We start from the raw sequence: 22,194 nt of genomic DNA on the forward strand, positions 1-22,194 counted from the left end.
TAAAAAGTACAAAGAAGATCCACAAAACCGATAAGGAGCATGGAGGACCATAGTTATGAAGAGAAATTACAAGTATTTAATCTTGAGAAGACATGTGACATGATTAACTTGGCATACAAATGATCTATACAAAAAATATAGTCAAAAGCTGTTTCACATAAAACCTGCTCAAAACATAAGAGAGCATTCATTCTGTCTGCAAAAAAATAAAAATAAACATTCCATCTCCAGAGGAGACCAGCCTCCTTTGCCATGGTGGTAACTGTTGATGGTTTCAAAAAAGTCTTCAATGCTTTTTTTTAAGAAGAAAATAAATACTTGTGTACATGTGTAAAATGCTTGTCCTCCATGTTGATCCAGTCAATGCTCAGATCAAGATGTTAAAAGTCTGCGCTTTAGGGCAGACTGGATTATGCATTATGGATGTACTGTGACAAAGTCACTGGCAGAACACTGGAGGGGAGATATGTTTCACTGAAGCGGTTAGCTTCAGTGATGTGAAACATGGAAGTTTTCTTCTGCATAATAGGAGCAGAGAGGGTTAATCGGCCATTTAAAAGGGCATGTTTTATAGGTGAATGACTATAGGGAGGTCATTCACCATATCTCCACCCCAGGGTGTGGTCTGGGCTTTAAATAGCCAGCCTTTTCACTCAGGTGGTGGTCAGTATCTGGAGAGGCTTGCTCCAGAGAGGAGCTTGCATGTGTTGTGCTGAACTGTGTGTGGTTAACCCTGAGTGGCCGGACCCCGGCCGATATACGGACTGTGCTGCATCTTTGTATTTTGTTTTTGCGGTTATGCCAAATGGGCTGTATTTACTTTATGAACTTTAGGTTGGTTTATGGTTTTAATAAATAAACCAACCCGCAAACTTAAAGAAACAGTATTTTGTGTCTACCTCAGTGTACAGCTGGAGCAAGCCGCTTTACCACAGTACCTATACCCCATTTCCATTATCCAATCCTATCCCTCGGTTAAACTTGATGAACATGTGTCTTTTTTCAACCATACTTCCTACGTTATAGGAATAGGGAAAAACTTGCTGATCGCTGGAAGTTTGAACGCTATAAACCACAGTAATCCAGAGTTTAGGATTTTGAAATCCATAGAACAGAGCTCTGCAGCAGGGTCCTGAATGGAGCCGATGTGGCAACAGCAATCCAGAGTTTAGGACTTTGGAACCCATAGAACAGGGCTGTGCAGCAGCGTCCTGAATGATGCCGTTGTGCACATGCTTGACTTCTGCTCCATTCATTGTCTATGGAACTACTTGAGACTATTAAGCTCATTGCTTGGCTATTTCCAGCAGTCAAATACCAAACCAAGGTGGTGGAGACATTGCAAAGTCAAGACAATCTGTCCAGGTTATTTTCCTGCCCTACATGGCTCAGTTGCCATTCATGAGGATGGGGCTTATGATGATGTTCCCGATCTTCACAGATGCTTTGCGAGACAAAAAACCTTCCATCAGGAAAACTTTAAAAGGGAGCCCTCCAATGCCCTAATTACCCACTATATTTTCCCTCACTACCCATGATCAGCTCATCATGGAATATGCAAAATACTTGATTTCACAATTCAGAAAAATTAAGCTCAAATGACCATATTTGCTTGTTACTAGTCTGATTACAATTTACATACAGCTTTATAAAACCTGCAAGTACGTACTAAAAAAATGTAGAATATGCCGAAGTTTCATGTTCCAATTGCATGCTCAACCTCAACGTTAAGCATACCCATCGAAGTAAAATGTGATTTGCAACGAATATTTTAAAACAAATTGCAAACGAGTAACACATTTCAATTACAAAGTGGTATCAGTTTCCTCCACACACCATCAAATCTATGTATGGATGCCCAGTCAGCCAAGTGTTTCCCTGAAACATATTATCTCTAATGAGTGTGTATGTAACATTAGAAGTGAATATACTGCTGTTTTAACGCTTAAAGGTTCAATAACAAGGTAAGCACAAAACAAATCTGACCCAGCTCCCAAGGCGCAAGTATGTAGAATTGATATGCCAAGACTGCAATTTGTATAAGTGACAGAATACACATATTCCGCAGTCATCTTTCTTTTGATGTGAAGAATTATGTGGATAAGCAAAAATCAAACTTTTTTTCCCAGATATGGCAGCCATCTAAGAAAGCATGTGCCATATTACAATTTGCCCACTGCTAAGCGGTGCCTGCAGTAATGTATATTGCAGTACAAACTAGACAGAAACTAGTTGTAGAATAAGTAGTGCTAAAGAGTTCCTTAGATTTTGTAGAAAGTCATCTTTCTGATAAGGGAGTGCAATTTAGTGTAACAAATTCAGTGTAACAAAAGTTTCAGAACAACGCTCCTTCACATGTCAGTGCTTTTTCTCATATGCAAATCACGTCTGAGTTCCATCAGAGTTTGTGATCAGAGTGTCATCAGGTACTCGATAACAGGTCTTCTTTAAAGGAAGTCTGTCTGCCCAAAATGACCGTATAAGCTGGGCACATAACCCCTATAAAAGGAAATCAGATTGTAGGCTCCCCTTAAATCCAACTTGGAGAATACCTTAGCTCCTACAACCTGGCTGAACAAATCTGGAATCAGAGGAAGAGGGAATGGATCTCGGATGGTAATTTGATTTAATTCATGGAAATCTAAACAGGGACGTAGACAGCCATCTTTTTTCTCCACGAAAAAGAACTCTGCCTTCACAGGCGAAGATGAGGGCCTAATGTGTCCCTTCTCCAGACTTTCCGCAATGAAATCCTTCATGGCTTGTCTCTCAGAGCCAGAAAGATTATACAGTCTGGACTTTGGTAGTTTAGCTCCAGGGATCAGGTTAACAGGACAGTCATATGCACAATGAGGAGGAAAATCCTGACACCCCCTCTCAGAAAAAAGGTCCTCAAAACCAGACAGAAAAGTAGGCAATATTTCCATAGAGACTGTAGAAAGGGAAATATCTAAACAGTTTTCATGGCAGTAATCTCCCCATTCAATAATCTCCCTGGCTTGCCAATCCACCAGCCAGGGAGGACCCAAAACAATTGGAGTGGAAAGATTGTCCAGGACATAGCAAGGGATTATTTCACAATGAACCGACCCCACCCTCAGTTTTACATTATGTACAATCTGAGCAAATGCTTTCTGTGCAAATGGCACCGAGTCGATGGTGAAGATGGGAATAGGCCAAGCTAAAGCACAGCAAGCAAGACCATGAATTTTCACAAACTCAGCATCAACCATGCTGAATCCGGCTCCACTGTCATCAAACACAGAAATTTTCTCGGTTTTGCTCTCTAGCACCACCTCTGCTGTCAGGACAAACGGAGAACTGCAGGTTGGCGACAAATGCACTCCTTGCTTATCCAACTCCAGACTATCAAGAGTTAATCGATGCTCCTTTTGTTTAGGAATTGAAGGACAGGTCCCAACAAAATGTCCCCTTTTCCCACAAAAAAAAAAGCCTTTTTTCTTGTAAATCTTTGCGTAAATGTATGATGCAGAGGCACCCCCTAACTGCATGGGTTCCTTTACCTCCCCCAGTACTGGTTCACCACCAGACCACTCCCCCGGCAGAGGTACATAACCCCGAAAAGAAGGCCCTGGAGAAGGTGGTCTCACCCGTCTATCCCGAAGGCATCTATCAAGACGTATAGCCAACGACATGGCAGCCTCCAAGGACTGAGGCGTTTCATATACTGCCAAAGCATCTTTCAACCTTTCAGTAAGATTCTCACAAAATTGGCTTCTAAGGGCTAAGTCATTCCATTTAGAATCCGTTGCTCATCTACGGAACTCAGAACTCCACTGACAGATACCCTTGCTGAAGGCGACATAGCCTAGACTCAGCCAAGACGACTTGGTCAGGGTCACCATAGATGGGGGCCAGAGTCCCAAAAAAAAACCGACAAACCGAATCCTGCGGTAAAGAAAAAGCCCAGGATTGTGGATCTCCCTGCAAGAGTGAGATCACAATTCCTACTCGTTGCTCCTCACTTCCGGAGGAGTAAGGTCGAAGTTTAAAGTACAGTTTGCAGGCCTCCTTGAATACAAAAAACTTGTCCCTACCTCCTGAAAACCTGTCCAGGAGGGCAACCTTGGGTTCAGGCTGAACAGGCCTACCTGAAGTGACCCCCACATTAGCGACCTGTAGTCGCTGATGCTGTTGCTGGACCTCACTGCGGAGGTCATTCACCTCCAGAGACAAACAGCGCAGCCACTCTGCGAGCTCTGCAACTGAACACATACCAAGGGAGAAAGGAAAAAAAACAAACACACCCGACTGGGAAAAAAACCCACACAATAAAACTCAAGGGTCAGTTTTTTGTTTATTTTTTCTAAATGTGCACGGCCCGTGATAATGTCACGCAAGGTGTGGGACAGGCTTATTGCAACACGAAGGGATGAGGGGAAGGGAGCCCAGACACTAAGGAAAGGGGGAGTGGAGACCTCCTAGGCTGATCTGATATCACCCTGTCTCCCCTATCGTCCCTATATTGGTTCCTCACCAATCGCCGCACAGGAACCAAAAACCCTGTATTTCCCGAGAGCTAGGCCCTGGCTAGGGAAGGGGGGGGGGGTGAACACTAGTCAGTCCCCACTAACAACTAAAGACAACAAGGAAGACAGACATGGGGGAGAATAACTTAGCTTGAGCTGACTTCAGAGAGATAACACACACATCCTCTGTGTACCAGAGAGGAAGTAAACAGACTGCACTCGCTCCAAGCTTTCACAAGGAAACATGTGAATATCACCGGCACCTCCTTCTAGCAAATAGCCAGCATTTAAACACCCAAGCCTGGGTGTCAATTAGCTGGAGGGAGGTAGCCTCTGGGTCCTAAAGTGAGACAGCTAAGAAGGTGTCTGTAATGCCAAACGAAGAGATCTTCTGCAACCTACTGCAGGGCGACTGTCTGTCACTTCAGACACACCCGTGACACAATCCTCTTTACTCTAATTTCTTTGATTATTTACATTTTTTTTCTCTTTAACATCTGTTTCTGGGCTGGACTGGTCTCTGCTTTCCCTGCTTACTGTGTTCTCTCCTGAAAAATGCACACTAATAGTGCACTCTCTTTCCAGCCTGTTAACTCTCATTAGAGCCAGTGAGGGAGAGGACTGTCACTGTGTATTGAAAAGGAATATCGCAGAGAGCTCGTACTGAGAATCTGTTGGAATTTACAACCCACACAGGCTCAGTAGATCAGTGACTAGTCCATCTCCTGAATCGGAGGTGACTGCAGCCCCAGACCCCCCCCTTACATCTAAATGTAAGCAAAAAAATAAATAAAGCAGTTAGAGTGGTAAGGAAAAGATATTGACTTTTTAATTAAAGTATATTATAATTAAAGTATATTAGAAAAGCAGTTAGATTACATTAAGTACATATTTAGGATTACAATCTACTTTAGTTTTTGGGCCACCCTTTAAAGGACTTTCCTATTTTGGGCCTTTAGGACAAAGTAATTTTTTCACCTTTTCGTTGTAACATTCCAGGAGCTATAGTATATATTTTTTTTGTCGACCTAGCTGTATATGGCCTTGTTTTATTAAAAAAAATACTTGTCACTGGCAGCATTTTGAGGTACATAACTTATTACCTAACTTTTAATAACTCTTTATGGGGAGAAATAAAAGAAAAGAAAAAAAGAAACAAAAACAGCAGTTCTTTTGTTTTTTGAGGTGTTAAACTTTCCACTATTCACATACTGCATAAATGAGGTGTTAAGTTTATTCAGTGACTCAGCACAATTATGGTGATACTAATTTCTATAGTTTTATTACGGTACTTTTGTACAATAAAATACACTGAAAAAAATCATTTGTTTTTGTGTTGACATATTTTGGGTGCCATACAATTTTCCATTTGCTTGACAAGATGTAGTTTTCAGTGGCACCATTTTCTGTAAATACAACTTTTTGATTTCTTATCACACTTTTTGATGTTTGGTTTTTTTTTCGAACTCCTTACTGACATATGACGTACTATTATGTTATACGTTGGCTCTCTTACTTTGACGTGGACTCCGGAATGTGAAAAGCTGTAGTTTTCACTAGCGTAATTTTTTTGTATATAAAAAAAAAAATTTCAATCCCTTTCATTTTCTGTGAGGTTGGATGAGCAAAATGCAGCAATTCTGGTATTTTTTTTCTTATGGCGTGCACCATACAGGATAGCAAATGATACACTTTTATAGTTCGGGTCAACATGATAACAGTGATAAACAATTTATATCACTTTTTTTTTTTTTTTTTTTTTTTTTTTTACATTTTATTACTTTTGCACATAAAATTGTTTTAATTTTTTGGGGGTAACATTTTTCGTTCAGGAGAGTGACATGTCAAGCCTGACATGCCAAGGTGAGGAGATTTTTAAGCTGCAATGCTCCTCTGGGAAATATGCAAATATGTGACAAGGCTCCTTAGAGAGTCCATATTGACTTTTAGGATTGCCACTTCCTATTGGTGGCACTAGAATCCTAGTCCTCTTCCTCTCTGAAGAGACAATTTGCATATTACCCAGGGGAACATTGAGGCTTAAAAGTCTCTTCACCTTCCCATGTCAGGCTTGACATGTCACTCTCTGCAAGGAGAAACGTTACCCCTTGGATCCTGGCCAGACGCCTCTCACCCAGCCAAACCAGATCTCACACTTTGCACTGACGAGGTGCAGTACCCAGAAACAAAGGGTCTGAAAATTGAGATTTTGATTTTGGCTTTAATCTTAAATCATGTGACAAGGCTCGTTATAGAGTCTATATTGACTTTTAGGATTGCTACTTCCTATAGATGGCACTAGAGTTCTAGTCCTCTTCTTCTCTGAAGGGACACTTTTAATGTTTTTGTGAGACGGTATGAACAAAAACAGCAGATCTAACGTTTTTCTTTTTTTTATTTTTCAATGCTCACTATGTTGGATATTGTTATAAGACATGTTGCTGAGATACCGAATATGGGACAGTTACCATGTAAGAATATTTTTTCCCCAGATCAAACCTTTTTTTTATTAAGAAAACAGGGATTTTAGGGAGGGTGTTTTACCTTTTTTTTTTTTTAAATTACTGAAAAACATGGGTGGGTTTTTTTCAACTTTTTTTTGCAAGATTTTTTAATAGTTTGACTGATAGGTAGCCTCTGGCACAAACTATATATCAAACCCTGAGACCCATCGGCATCCTATGATTGCACTACTGGGAAGCCGATGGGCTGACAGAGAGAACATTGTCCTGCTGTCAGACTCCTCGTGTGCTGCTGTCACTAGTGACTATGGCTTGTCAATCAAGATAAGTGGGCGGAGATAGAGTTTGCAGCCTGAATACACAATTTTGGAACAAATCAAGCCAAACATGTCGCTGGAAGCAAGGATCACCAAGCTACAACTTGCCTACTTTAAACACATCATACGACAAGAGCAATCACTGGAGGACATTATGGTCGGCAGGATATAAGGAACAAGGCGAAGAGGAAGACCAGCAATCCGATGGCTTGATATTAGCAAGATAATGTCAGAGAAGACCCTGGTGGACCTATCTAGGTTTGATCTTCCTAAAGAGAGCTAATCCATCAAGTCGCCATGGCTCAAGAATAGGCCGAAGGCCGCTAAATAAATAATATTTCTCCTCCTACAACCCAGTGTTGAATGATAGCATTGTTGATGCACATATTCAGGGCTCACTCACACAACTCTTTACATAGAAAGATTGTATAACAATGCAGATAATGGCAGTCACCGTTAATAAACAAGATAAGAAAAAGAAGTGATACAAAATGTCACTAATAAAAAAGTCTGTTTTCCAGGAGGAGGGTGAGCTTTAATATCAATAACTATCCATAAAAGTAGCTTTTTATGCAGATGTTTAGTTACATGATTCTATGAATTTCTTTTGTGAAGAAGAGATAGGTTTTTTTTTGTTGCTGCACTGAATGTGTAAATGACTCAGTATCTGGTAAGAATATGTAAATTGTCTAGGCCACTAAGGGTCCACTATTTTGCTTTAGAGAATGTTCTCCGCGACAGTAATTAGATAGGGAATTCTGAGCAATGACCACATTTTAAGACGACATGTATAATTTGCCCTTAATTGCTCTCTTTGTGAGATCTAAACTAAATATTAATTTTACATTTTACATTTCTCCCCCACAGAGAATATAACAGCCTTTGCAAACTAAGCAGATTGTCCTCTCTTATTAAGTAACGGAGGAAAAAACTGTACATGCATATATAGAATATTATGAATTGCACACATTTCCGAGCAGAATGTAATGTGAAAGCCCTGAATACATTTTTTTTCTTTCATCTGAATCCTAAGGATAGGCCATCAACATAAAAGTCCTGAAAAACCTCTTTAACTACTTTTCACTGCGGCAAATTTTCATTCTTTGCACTTTCCTTTTCCTCAGTTCTTTTAAGAGTCACAAGTTTATTTTATTATTTTTTCGATGTAATGATATACGGGCTTAGTTTTGAGGTACGAGTTGTAGTTTTGAATGACACCCCTTATTTAACCAAATAATGCACTGAAATAACAAGAAAATTGTGCAATGAAATAGTGGGGAAAAAATGCAATTCTACCATTTTTTTGTTTTTACAATGTTAATTGCGCTCTAAAAATGACATGGCGATATCATTCTCCAGGTCAGTAGGATTACGGTTTATAGGGTTTGTATTTGCGGATGTCATCAAAGCAAAAGGTGGCTACTTTGAAGAACCTAGAATATAAGACATATTTTCAGTTGTTTCACACTTTTTTGTTAAGTATATAATTCCACATGTGTTAATTCATAGTTTTGATGCCTTCAGTGTAAATGTGCAATTTTCATAGTCATGAAAATACAGAAAAATCTTTAAATGAGAAGCTGTGTCCAAACTTTTGGTTTGTACTGTATATATATACACATATATATATATATATATATATAGATACACTGTATATATATATATATATATATATATATATATATATATATATATATATATATATATATATATATATATATATATATACACACACACACACATACACACTGCGCAAAAAATTAAAGGGAACACTTAAACAACAGAATATAACTCCAAGTAAATCAAACTTCTGTGAAATCAAACTGTCCACTTAGGAAGCAACACTGATTGACAATCAATTTCACATGCTGTTGTGCAAATGGAATAGACAATAGATGGAAATTATTGGCAATTATCAAGACACCCTCAATAAAGGAGGGGTTCTGCAGGTGGGGACCACAGACCACATCTCAGTACCAATGCTTTCTGTCTGATGTTTTGGTCACTTTTGAATGTTGGTTGGGCTTTTACACTCGTGGTAGCATGAGATGGACTCTACAACCCACAGAAGTTGCTCAGGTAGTGAAGCTCATCCAGGATGGCACATCAATGCGAGCTGCGGCGAGAAGGTTTGCTGTGTCTGTCAGCATAGTGTCCAGAGGCTGGAGGCGCTACCAGGAGACAGGCCAGTACACCAGGAGACATGGAGGGGGCCGTAGGAGGGCAACAACCCAGCAGCAGGACCGCTACCTCCGCCTTTGTACAAGGAGGAGCACTACCAGAGCCCTGCAAAATGACCTCCAGCAGGCCACAAATGTGCATGTGTCTGCACAAACGGTTAGAAACTGACTCCATGAGGGTGGTATGAGGGCCCGACATCCACAGATGGGGGTTGTGCTCACAGCCCAACACCGTGCAGGACGCTTTGTATTTGCCACAGAACACCAGGATTGGCAAAGTCGCCACTGACGCCCTGCGCTCTACACAGATGAAAGCAGGATCACACTGAGCACATGTGACAGACGTGACAGAGTCTGGAGACGCCGTGGAGAGTGATCTGCTGCCTGCAACATCCTTCAGCATGACTGGTTTGGCAGTGGGTCAGTAATGGTGTGGGGTGGCATTTGTTTGGAGGGCCGCACAGCCCTCCATGTGCTCGCCAGAGGTAGCCTGACTGCCATTAGGTACCGATATGAGATCCTCAGACCCCTTGTGAGACAATATGCTGGTGCGGTTGGCCCTGGGTTCCTCCTAATGCAGGACAATGCCAGACCTCATGTGGCTGGAGTGTGTCAGCAGTTCCTGCAAGATGAAGGCATTGAAGCTATGGACTGGCCTGCCCGTTCCCCAGACCTGAATCCGATCGAGCACATCTGGGACATCATGTCTCGCTCCATTCACCAATGTCACGTTGCACCACAGACTGTCCAGGAGATGGCAGATGCTTTAGCCCAGGTCTGGGAGGAGATCCCACAGGAGACCATCCGCAACCTCATCGGGAGCATGCCCAGGCGTTGTAGGGAGGTCATACAGGCATGTGGAGGCCACACACAATACTGACCCTTATTTTGACTTGTTTTAAGGATAATACATCAAAGTTGAATCAGCCTGTAGTGTGTTTTTCCACTTTAATTTTGGGGGTGACTCCAAATCCAGGCCTCCATTGGTTAATAAATTTGATTTCCATTGATGATTTTGTTGTCAGCACATTCAACTTTGTACAGAACAAAGTATTCAATGAGAATATTTCATTCATTCAGATCTAGGATGTGTTATTTGAGTGTTCCCTTTATTTTTTTGAGTAGTGTATATATATATATGTATGTATATATATATATGTATATATATATATATATATATGTATATATATATATATATATATATATATATATATATATATATATATATATATATATATATATATATATATGGTGGTCCAAAAGTAGGTGGACAGAAAGTGTAATAAGGTTATGAAGGGGGAGACTTATCAAACATGGTGTAAAGTGAAACTGGCTCAATTGCCCTTAGCAACCAATCAGATTCCACTTTTCATTCCTCACAGACTCTTTGGAATATGAAAGGTGGAATCTGATTGGTTGCTAACGGCAACTGAGCCAGTTTCACAGATCTAGTTTTCACAGATAGATCTCCCCCAAATCTGTTTTCTTTTCAGATAATTCAGATAACACATAATGGCAAATAATTTAAATACAGATCAAAGAAAATGGATTTTAACAGAGTATTGGAAATCTCAAAATGCTGAAACCATTAGAGCAAATTGGGTTGGAACATTTGGTAGTCAAGCCCCAAAGAGACAAACCATTTACCGCATTCGTGACAAATTCAATGCCACTGGCTCAATCCTTAATGCTCCAAAAACTGGTCGACCCAAAACAGTCTGTACAGAAGATAATAAACAACTTGTTGCTGAAACATTTGTTCAGAGTCCAAAACAGTCCACCAGAAGAGCCTCTTTGGAATTGGGAATTTCACGAGCTTCTATCATGCGAATCCTGAAATCTATTGGGTGGAAAGCTTATCGTCCACGTTTAATTCATGGTTTATTGGAGGATGATCCAGACAGGCGGCTGCAATTTAGTGAGATTACGCTTAACGAAATTGAAGAAAATCCAGTAATTTTAGATAACATTATGTGGAGTGATGAAGCTTCTTTCAAATTATCCGGCCATATTAACAGACATAATTGTATTTACTGGTATAATGAGAACAAGCATTTAACATTAGAGCAACAACTAAATGAGCCTGGTGTCAATGTTTGGGGTGGTATTTCAAGTTTTGGTGTTTTAGGACCAATATTTTTTGATGGAACAGTCACAGGAGATAAGTATCTCGAAATTCTAATGAATCAAGTTGTTCCCCAGTTACAACAACAGCCTAATTCAAATGACCTTTATTTCCACATTATTCAAGAATAGTCCGCAAGTATCTTGATGAAACATTTCTTAATAAATGGATTGGCCGAAGAGGCCCACTTGATTGGCCGGCACGTTCATCAGACTTGACCCCAATGGATTTTTCCTTTTGGGGAGTACTCAAGGACAAAGTTTATAGTCGAAAACCAAAAAGTGTCAGTGATTTGAAAAATTACCTAAGAGATGCATTTCAAGAAATGAATACCCAGAGACTTGTGCAAAAAAGTTTGTCGAAGAGTAAGAGGCAGACTTCAAAGCTGTGCAAATTGTAATGGAAAACAGTTTGAGCACCTGCGTTGATAAAATTTAAGGGCTTTTGTATTATTGTTCAGAATAAAGTTTAATTGTCAATGTTATGCTTGTGTTAGTAAATATAATTTTATATATAAATCAAAATAAATGTTATTATTTTCTGACCACCCTATATATATATATATATATATATATATATATATATATATATATATATATATATATATATATGTTTATTTATTTATGTTATAACCCATGATGAGATGGGACCATTGCAATAGCTGACAGTATATGGGTCTTGACCCCTTATATTAAATGATGCATTTGTTAGATTGTGTGAAGTATATTGTACAGAACAGAATGCATAACTTTTGTGAACTTTTGGACCGATTCTCATTTCTTCTGTGATATTATGCAATCACAGTATATTTTTTTCTAAAGTAAAACTGATTATACAATGTGTAATAAAGAACAGAAGGGAGTCATGTTCCGCAGAGAAGCAAATATATTATCCTTGTTGAATATTACTAAAAGTCGACTTCCACACTTTTAACTACTTTGAGCTTGATTAATGGATATCCATTTGGTTACCATGGGACCATAATACTGCACACCGTCAAGCCAAGGACTACATAGCTCTCTCACATAAAGGCCAAATTTTATTGGATGCTACTCTGATGGGCTGCACAAATTTTACTTGTAACCTGATGCTCTGTCCAGTCCACTAAAGGAAAACATTTTCTCTGCTACTTAATCCCAAACACTTTTCCATTTCCCTCCAAAATACCGAAGTTTATATTACCAAATTGAGTATCAAATTCAAAGCTGGCGGTTAACTATAAAGAAAAAAAAAGAGTAATTTCATATAAACCAGTAAGAAAAAAATATAATGTTATTTAAATGGAAGCAGTCTTGAAATTGTTATTTTACATGTAAAAAAAACATAAAATAAGAATCGCTGCAAAAAAAATCATTACCTGCAAAAATAGATATCTCAGGTAAGGGTACTTTCACATTGTGTTTCGGTACCCATTCGGTGGCCCCATTAGGGCTTACGTCCGACCCCTTCAAAATAGGATTCGCAGTAGGCTATAGACTATAATGGCTATAGACTATAATGGAGCCAGCAGGGCGAATGTGCGCTCTGCCGTGCATCATTTTCGGAAGTATACGCCTGGGCAAAAATGGTCCCAAAGATTTCTCCCAAATGTGGCCATACCCCAGATGTGGCTGGAAACTGTTCATTGACTACACAGCAGAGCTTGAAAGGGAAGGAGCGCTTTTTGAAACAAAAATTTGCATGGTATAGATTTTGAAAGTCAGGTTGCATTTGTAGGGCACCTGAGAAGACAAAACAACCGAAATCCCCCAAAAGTTATCCCACTTTGGAAACACTAACCCACAAGGAATACACCTTGGGCTGTACGGAGCATTTTGAAAACACAGGTGCTTAACAGAATTTTGTAACATTGGGCCGTGGAAATTAAAAACTAAATTTTACCCATGAAAATGCTGATGCAGCCCCAATTTTTTTTATTTTCACAAAGGCTAACATAAGAAAAAGGACCCCAAAATTTGTCAAGCAATTTCTCCTGAACGTTGCAACATGTGGTCAGAAACTACTGTTTGGGCACACAGCAGGGCTCGGATGGGAATGAGCGTTATTTGACTTTTGGAGAGCAATTTTGGCTGGAATACACTGCGGACACGATGTGGCATTTGCAGAGATCCTGAGGTACCAAAACATCAGAAATCACCAATAAGTGATCCTATTTTGGAAAATACATCCTTAACCTCTTAATGACGTGGGGCGTATTAGTACACCCCACGTCATCACCCCCTGTTTAGCGCGGGCTCTGGCGCTGAGCCCACACTAAACCGGGCACATGTCAGCTGATTTTTATAGCTGACATGTGCCCACAACAGCCACGGGTGTAATCGCGATACACCCGCGGCTTTTAACCAGTTAAATGCCGCTGTCAATCTCTGACAGCGGCATTTAACATCGCCGTGCCAGAAGCGCGTCTTCGGCCCCGCCCATCGGTGACACCGTCAAAATATAAAAGTTTAAAATCACCCCCCTTTCGCCCCATTCAAAATAAAATAAAAAAAAAGCACATATACATATTTGGTATCGCCGCGTTCAGAATCGCCCAATCTATCAATATAAAAAAAAAATTAATCCGATCGATAAACGGCGTAACAAGAAATAAAATCTAAACATCAGAATTACGTTTTTATTAGTCGCCGCAACATTGCAATAAAATGCAATAACGGGCGATCAAAACATCGGATCTACCCCAAAATGTTATCAATAAAAACATCAGCTCGGTGCGCAAAAAATAAGCCATCACCTGGCCCTAGATCCCGAAAAATGGAGACACTACGGGTCTTGGAAAATGGTGCCATTTTTTTTTTTTTTTTAGCAAACTTTGGATTTTTTTTCACCACTTAAATAATAAAGAACCTATACATGTTTGGTGTCTACAAACTCAATGACCTGGAGAATAATGCAAGGTCAGTTTTAGCATTCAGTGAACGTGGTTAAAAAAAAAAAACAACAACTGCGGAATTGCATTTTTTTTTTGCAATTTCACCGCACTTGGAATTTTTTTCCCGTTTTCCAGTACACAATATATTAAAACCAGTGATGTCGTTCAAAAGTACAACTTGTCCCGCAAAAAAAAAGTCCTCACACGGTTATATTGACCAAAAAAATAAAAAAGTTATGGCTCTGGGAACAAGGGGAGTAAAAAACGACGACACAAAAACGGAAAATGATCCGGTAATTAAGGGGTTAAAAGGAATTCATCTACGATCGCAATGAGTATTTTGAGCCCACAGGTGCTTTGCAGAATTTTATAAGAGCGGGCTGTGAAAACGAAAAATTTAGTTTTTTTCCACTAAAATGTTGTTTTGGCCCCAAATGATTCATTTTCACAAATGTTAAGTTTTCCATTAGCATGGAAACAGTTAAAAACTAAGTGGCAATGTAAGAAAAAGTTCAGACACTTTAACTCCTTTAGTTTTTAAAAATGGGTGAGAAAAAACAGATGCAAAATGGAGGTATAAGGCTGAGTGCCCACATAGCGTTTTTCAAGCGTTTATGCTGCGGAATTTCCGCAGCGGAAACGCTTGTAAAACGCTAGGTAATCCGCACCCCATGGTCCCCAAGGGGATTCCGCATGTTCTATGCACATGCTGCGGATTTTTCCGCAGCGTTTATGCTACGTACAAAAATCCGCAGCATGTCATTTAATTTTGCGGAAGTGCAGCGGAACTCCCGCCATTGACTTGCATTGAGACGCACAGAAACTGCGACTGTACATTTTTACAAGCGGCTTCTATGCGTTTCTATGTGCGGATGGTACCCAGTTCTGGAGGAGAGAAGACTCTCATCCAGACCTGGGTACCATTGTACCTGTAAAAAAAGAATAAAATAACAAATAAAGTTTATATTCACCTGTCCGGCGGCTTCTCTCTGAATGCCGGCATTGCTTGAGGACCTGCGGTGACGTCACAGTCATGTGACTGCAGGCCCTTCACCGTTCTGTCTCGCGATATGCCGGCATCCAGGAACCAGACAGGAACGAGCGCTGCAGCAGACGCCGGGGCATCGGGGGGTGAGTATAGCTTTATTTGTTTTCATTTTTACGGTCACACTATATAAATCCATGCTGTTTGCATGGATTTATATAGTGTGACCTAGTTGTCAAGCACTTTCCAAGTGATGCTATCGCCTGGAAAGCGCTTGTCAATCTGCATGCGGAAACGCATGTGAATCCGCATGTATTCTGCAGGAAAAACGCATGCACAATCTGCATGCGTTTTTTCTGCCAGGGAGATGCAGAAATTTTCTGCTTCATTTCTGCATCGTGAGCACATAGCCTAACAGATGACACAAGAGAAAAACAGGCCATTTTTGATTGATGTAAACACTGAAACAGATGGGATAATACGGCCTTAGGTTGTAATATCCTGACTTGCAGAATAAACCTATAAAGTAAGATTATATTGTCCAAAAAGCTTCAGAATAAAAATGTTCTGTTTATTTTATACATCAATATACAACTTCACTTAAAGGGAGTCTGTCACGAAAAAGCAAATTAAACTATTTAAACTGCCAGTAGTGATATTGACCTATTCTGTGAAGCAATGAAGACTACACTTCTGGTTGTGTCAGTGTTATTATTTTAATTTACTCACTAGCATCAGCAGCTCACTATCTACATTCCCTATCAGTATGTCTTTGGAGTGTGGGAGGAAACCGGAGAATCCGGAGGAAACCCACGCAAACACGGGGAGAACATACAAACTCCTTGCAGATGTTGTCCTTGGTGGGATTTGAACCCAGGACCCCAGCGCTACAAGGCTGCAGTGCTAATCACTGAGAGACTGTGCTGGCCATAAAAGTGTAGTGTAGTGTAGTGCGCGGCTGCTGACCGGAGGCATTGATGAAAGGTGGGCCCACCCCCATACTGTGTGCATACAGCTATCTCCTTCAGCATCAGTGGGCAGTAGTTTGAGTTCAGCACTAAACTGGGCAATCGTGGGGTCTCAATCTGCCATTGATGGTGAAATGGTGCACCGACGTCCCATCATTTCCATATGGAATAAAACTAGGTTTTTTTAAAAAATCTACAACAATGAAATATGTAATAAACGTATGATTTTTCTAGGAGCTAAGTCCCTTATATAAATGCTTAATTAGTTTAACTTGGAGGTGACAGATTCCTTTTAAGATTTTATTTTTAATTTCAGTAAAGCAAAAGAAAATGTATAACGAGCATGATAAACCGAAAGTCATGTTAGGCAGATTGCATATATTTTACATGTGGATAGTAAAAACGACATATTTCTCACCTTGCATAAATACCGCTAACCATATCATGCTGGAGAGTCTCATCTGCTGCCTTACTAGGCCCAGCTGCTTTGGAAATAAGTAAGACCACCAAGCCTCTCATCTGTAGATTGTTGCGACTGTCATGCACAAAGGCCCTGCAAGTAAAGATTGCAAAATTGTATAATTTGCTGCTATTAACACACACTATACCACTGTGAAATAGATGTATATTTGTTTTGTGTTACAGAACACTGGTGCTATTCTATTGCTGCCTTATTGGAAACAAATGAACATTGAGAGAAGATCAGAAAAAGTGTCAGAGTGTTTTAAAAAAGGGAAATCATCAAGAAATGTATAACAATAACAAAACAATGATTACTTGCCTATTCATTCTCCCCTCTGCTTCAGAACCATTGCTCTGAGGGTCACTGCTAGTCCTGTAGAGATGGCATCACAGCCTCAGTGGTCATTCAGTGAGTAACAACTGAGGCCAGCTCTATACCTTGATCAGCGCTACCTCCTCCTACTTGACCGATATCTCCTTTGCCTGAAGTCACATAGCATACAGGCTGTCAGTCAAGCAGGAGGAGGTGGCGCTGGGCGGGGAATAGAGCTGGAGTGACAGAGGCTTCATATATACAGCCTCATTTGCATATCAATTCAAAGACTGATTTCTCAGTAATGGAGGAACAGACTGGCAATGTCAAGGTGTCACTCAACTTGTCCTTGAAAGAACTACATGCATATATAATAGCTTGGGGCGTGAAATCCTGCTGACAAATTCCATTAAATTGCTTTATAGCACACTCGAGCCACATATAAAATAATACGGGAGGAAAACCCTTTTACCAGTGAATGACATGAACATAATATTTCAACACTGTAGGAATGCACTTTTCTCCTCTGCAAGTTATTTAGTTGCTAAAATCTGAAACAACTTGAACAAACAAATTCTGCAAAAGAAACTAAAAAAAACATATAGTGAAACTCCAAACTGAGTCAAAATAATAAAATCCTCCCTCGCACATCAGTCTAAAGCCTTAATTAACAATCCTTCCTATGGTTCCCAAGAGGAACTTTCGCCTTGACAGTCCACAAGATCTAGTTTTCTTTTTGGGTTAGATCTCTGTAACCTTAGGCATCTAATGATGAATAGCTTTATCAGAATTACTATGTACTTACATGAAAAGTTTTACCTATCACTCATTTCTTTTCCCCCTAGAACAGCTGCCCTACTGACATAGAGATGAGCTATTTTTGGCGAGAAAGCCACGGGGCACACAAACTTCAGGAAGATGTACAGAGCAGCAGTCACACAGAAAGAAGGAGGTAAATCTCAGTGGCTTCTAGCAGCTTTGCCTTCACTGTCACTTTTGAGGCTGCTATCTGATCCTTGTTACATTTTACTAAAACGCCGGCCTTTATTATCACTACAACCATCATCGTTATATACGTAGCATGTGGTGACTGTTGCAAATGTGCAGATTAGGATCTTGCCGTTTTCAATATATGCACATATTAGCCCCAGTTTCTTCCACTATACATGTAGAGAAACTCAGCGCTTCCAGGACTAATTGTATTTCCAAATGTGAGAATTCAATATTTATTGATACATTCTTTTTTGTTTTAAAATATCAAATTTTTGTGAAACCAGAATACTTTGTAGTTTTCTGATATGTTACAATAAGGCATGTTTCCTTGAAGAAAAATTGTCTTCATACAGGTTCTCCATTTAATGTCACGTCCGTATTAGTAAATACTTGCATTCCCGATAAACTAACAAAGCAAAGGTATCTTTTCTAAAGGCTCCTACATACATATGACAGTTGACCCAAACTGCCACCCATCGAATGTGTATGGTAGGGGGTTCCTGATGATAACCCAACAGGATGATGTTGGAGGACAAGAGGGTTAAGCAGTATAAAGAGATTGGCCACTAATTTTTTTATTGCTGGCCTCTCCTTAGGGTAGGCCCTCAATATCCAATTGGTGAGGGTGCGACAACCTGCCCACCTTCCGATCAGCTGTTATAGGGGCTGGTCAGAAGTTCTTAGATGCTGCCGGAACACAGCAGCTCCATTAAAACGATAGTGGCTGTGAACTACAGATCCATCCCCTATTCGTTTGCAGTACCTGGCCACTAAAGAGATGGCAGAGCTGCTGTGTTCAGGCAGCATCCTAGAACTTGCTGATCAGCAGAAGTGCCAGGTATCGCATTCCCAAGATCAGATATTGATGGCCTTTCTTAAGGAGAGGATATCCATAAAAAAGTAGTGACCAACCTCTTTAAATATAAACACCTGAGCCTTTTGTTCTCTGGTGGAGAAGCCACTGTCAGAGGCCTGAGAGCAGCTTGCTCTTCCTTCGCCATCAATAGCACATGCTTGGCCGAGCTGAGCGTTCATGTGTATGGGAAGTCATGAAAGATAGGCCTAGAGCGAACAAGAAAATTTGGACACCTTTAGAAATCCTTGTTGTGCTGTTCCATTCGTATTTCTCATGGAAATGTAGGAAGCTGACAACTGGACATTACTATTCCACCTATCATTAGGTTATTTCCCTCATTGTTAATGGGGATGGTAACATCCTGCTGTCAATTTATATATGTCCAGAATAAAAGGCACAACATATTCTATAAAAAGATGCTCTCGAATTGTTATACAACATGGTAATAAAAAAGTATATAATAATATAACCATAACCCCTTTTTACAAAAAAAAAATCACATTGAAGAGGAACATTATAATACCAATGAAGGAGCAAAAAACATTAACAATGTTAATTTGTGAGGAGGTTTTTAATAATTAAACTGAACTCAGGGAAGGATTTCGATCACAAGCACATGCTGATTTAAGAGCATTAGCAATGTGAAGTCATTAACTTTTAAATTGCTGTTGTAGCTTCAGCTACAGTAGTTGAAGGATCCTGAGGGACTCAAGTCCAAACACACTAAAACCCAGAGGATACAACGGATTTATCATGGCTTCCTAATTCTGCCCTCTTCGGTGTGAAGTACAGTTTCATCAGATGACAGATTAGAATAACTACATTGTGCTCGAGGGAAGAAGTTTCGTACAAACTTTTAACAAGTCAGTGGACTATAAAGATAAACTAAATTCACTTAATCAATTGCTGCAACTCAACTGTCATAACAAGTCAGAGGATTTAATTTAGAGATGGACTCTGATAATACCACCTTGAAGCAGGATTAAACACATATCCCCACATTTCTTTGTATAAGAAGTTATATTCTTTGCACTTGGCCATCATTACTCGACTGACAACATCCCAGAAGACTGACACCTTCGGAGTCACTAGAGAAGCTCTAGCTTCAACCTAAAGACATTATCTGACATAATGTAGCTGCTCAACATAACCGATTACATAAAACACAAGTGTGGATGGCAATGCAATCACTATGGGATCAAACATTACAATTATAAATAAATCTGATGCTGCAGCAATATCAGCCTGATGCTTAGCTTGATTTACAGAATAATTATAGTCTAACCACTAGAATCATTGAGACCTGTCCCAAAGAAACCCAAGGACATCATCAACCAGTTGACATTGCTTTAGGGGCTCAAAGAATATATGTACCTGAGTGAGCCCTCCAAGGGACATACATCAACCAACTATTAAAAAAGTGGAAACAAAAAAAAAGCCCAGATGCAGCAATTATATTTGATGAGCATGTGGCAGCAGTCAGACGCCTGGAGAGAAAAAGGAGAGCAACATAAGCAAAAAATTGAACAAAAATAAGCACAAAACATCAAACTGGATAATTTTCAGGAACTCTTTCTGCAACCAGATGAGAACATTTAGACATCTAACTGTAGCAAATGAGAACCCCGGACAGCAGGTGACTGTGCAAGGTGCCAGGGATCATTTGGCAAAATTATGGCTACGAAAGAGAACAAGAGAGGAAAATAACAGATGAGGATATAAAATAGCAATGTTGAAATCCAAAACTGATTGACATGTTTCATCAGGTATGCTGTTTTATGAAGATCTTAGTGATTTACAGTATATTTGTAGTATTCTACATGACACTATCAACAATTAAATACTGTAGTTGAAGCATTGTGCAGCTGTATCTATAGGTCTTTTCATCACTATACATCATCACTAGTGATGAGCGAGCGTGCTCAATTAACCCTTTAAACGAGCACGCTCCGGTACTCGCCGAGTAGTTTTGGCATGCTCGGCATTTGTTACAGCCGCCGCGGCTGCAAGTGTCGCGGCTGTTACTTAGCAAAGACACATCTAGGGATTGCCTGACAAACAGGTAATCCCTACATGTGTCACAGCTGTGTAACAGCTGCGACACTTGCAGCCACGGCGGCTGTAACTGAAATGCTGAGCATTCCAAAACTACTCAGCAAGTACCCGAGCGTGCTCGTTTAAAGGGTTAAACGAGCACTATCGCTCATCACTAATCATCACCAATCATGCCCCCAATGTGTTTTTTTTTTACTCATAGTAAAGCAAAAAAACGGTTTAGCAGTCTTGAGTCCAATCCTGCCTCTACAGTCTTGATTGATATCCAGCATACTCCTCCAAATCTCATACATGCGCCGTTGCTTAGTACTCCCTGGATATGAGCAATGCAGTCAGGTGTATTGTAAAAAAAACAAACACAGCTTGGAGAGGATGTTAGGTCATTTATTAGAACATAGTGGCAGTTCAGGGTATAAAATACCCTTGAATATACTTCATACTCCTCAGCAGAAATTTATGGCTGCTACAGATGTGCAATTTGAACTGCTAGGGATCTGCATGAAGATTAGTCCCTTGCAATGGGTATGATCTACGGGTTTAAAAATCCTCTGCCTTTTCCATGCAGGATCCGTGGGAATGGGTAGCACACTACTTATTTTTTCCACCAATTTTCTAATGTTCACTTAGACTAAAAACATTAATTCAGAACTTTTCTGTAGCATGTGTTGAGATGGAATTACTCCAACTTTTACTACTGGACATAGATATTCGAGATATAGAGAAAGAGTAATAAAAATGAGTCCAAGAAATTTGTGACTGCTTCAGCTTCACTACACTGTACTTTGAACAGATCATAGAATTGTGACTCATTGTTGCTACTTAAAGCATTTTTCTTTTTCTTTTCCTCTGAGGTGTTCCACTCTGCATGTTCTTATCCCAGTTACCTAATCCCTTTATCCGCCTTCATAACACTGATGCAAATTCCATCTAGGCAGGTAAATATCATAGCTTGGTCTAGTGGCACAGGGATGAATTGATTGCCTTTGAAACATTCTGACCTGCACCTTACTAGCAATATCTACCGACTACCATTCACTTTTTATGTATCTGTTGTGCATAACAACATATATTTAGGGCTGACACAAAGAGTTGGATTCTTTGAACATCACATACTGG

General features: G+C 39.9%; 1 protein-coding gene across 2 annotated transcripts in view; it reads right to left on the reverse strand.

Moving 5' to 3' along the window:
• The window catches only part of PDSS2 (decaprenyl diphosphate synthase subunit 2), a 301,951-nt gene that overhangs the window by 188,470 nt on the left and 91,287 nt on the right, over positions 1-22,194 (reverse strand). For both annotated transcript variants that reach the window (XM_073675798.1, XM_073675797.1), the window contains exon 3: positions 16,818-16,952. In XM_073675798.1, the coding sequence (XP_073531899.1) occupies positions 16,818-16,952 (135 nt within the window). The remainder of the gene's footprint in view (positions 1-16,817; positions 16,953-22,194) is intronic.

Source organism: Phyllobates terribilis, unplaced genomic scaffold (genome assembly GCF_046119375.1).
Source record: "Phyllobates terribilis strain yellow unplaced genomic scaffold, ASM4611937v1 Scaffold_3__8_contigs__length_932513732, whole genome shotgun sequence".
NCBI classification, from domain to species: Eukaryota; Metazoa; Chordata; class Amphibia; order Anura; family Dendrobatidae; genus Phyllobates; species Phyllobates terribilis.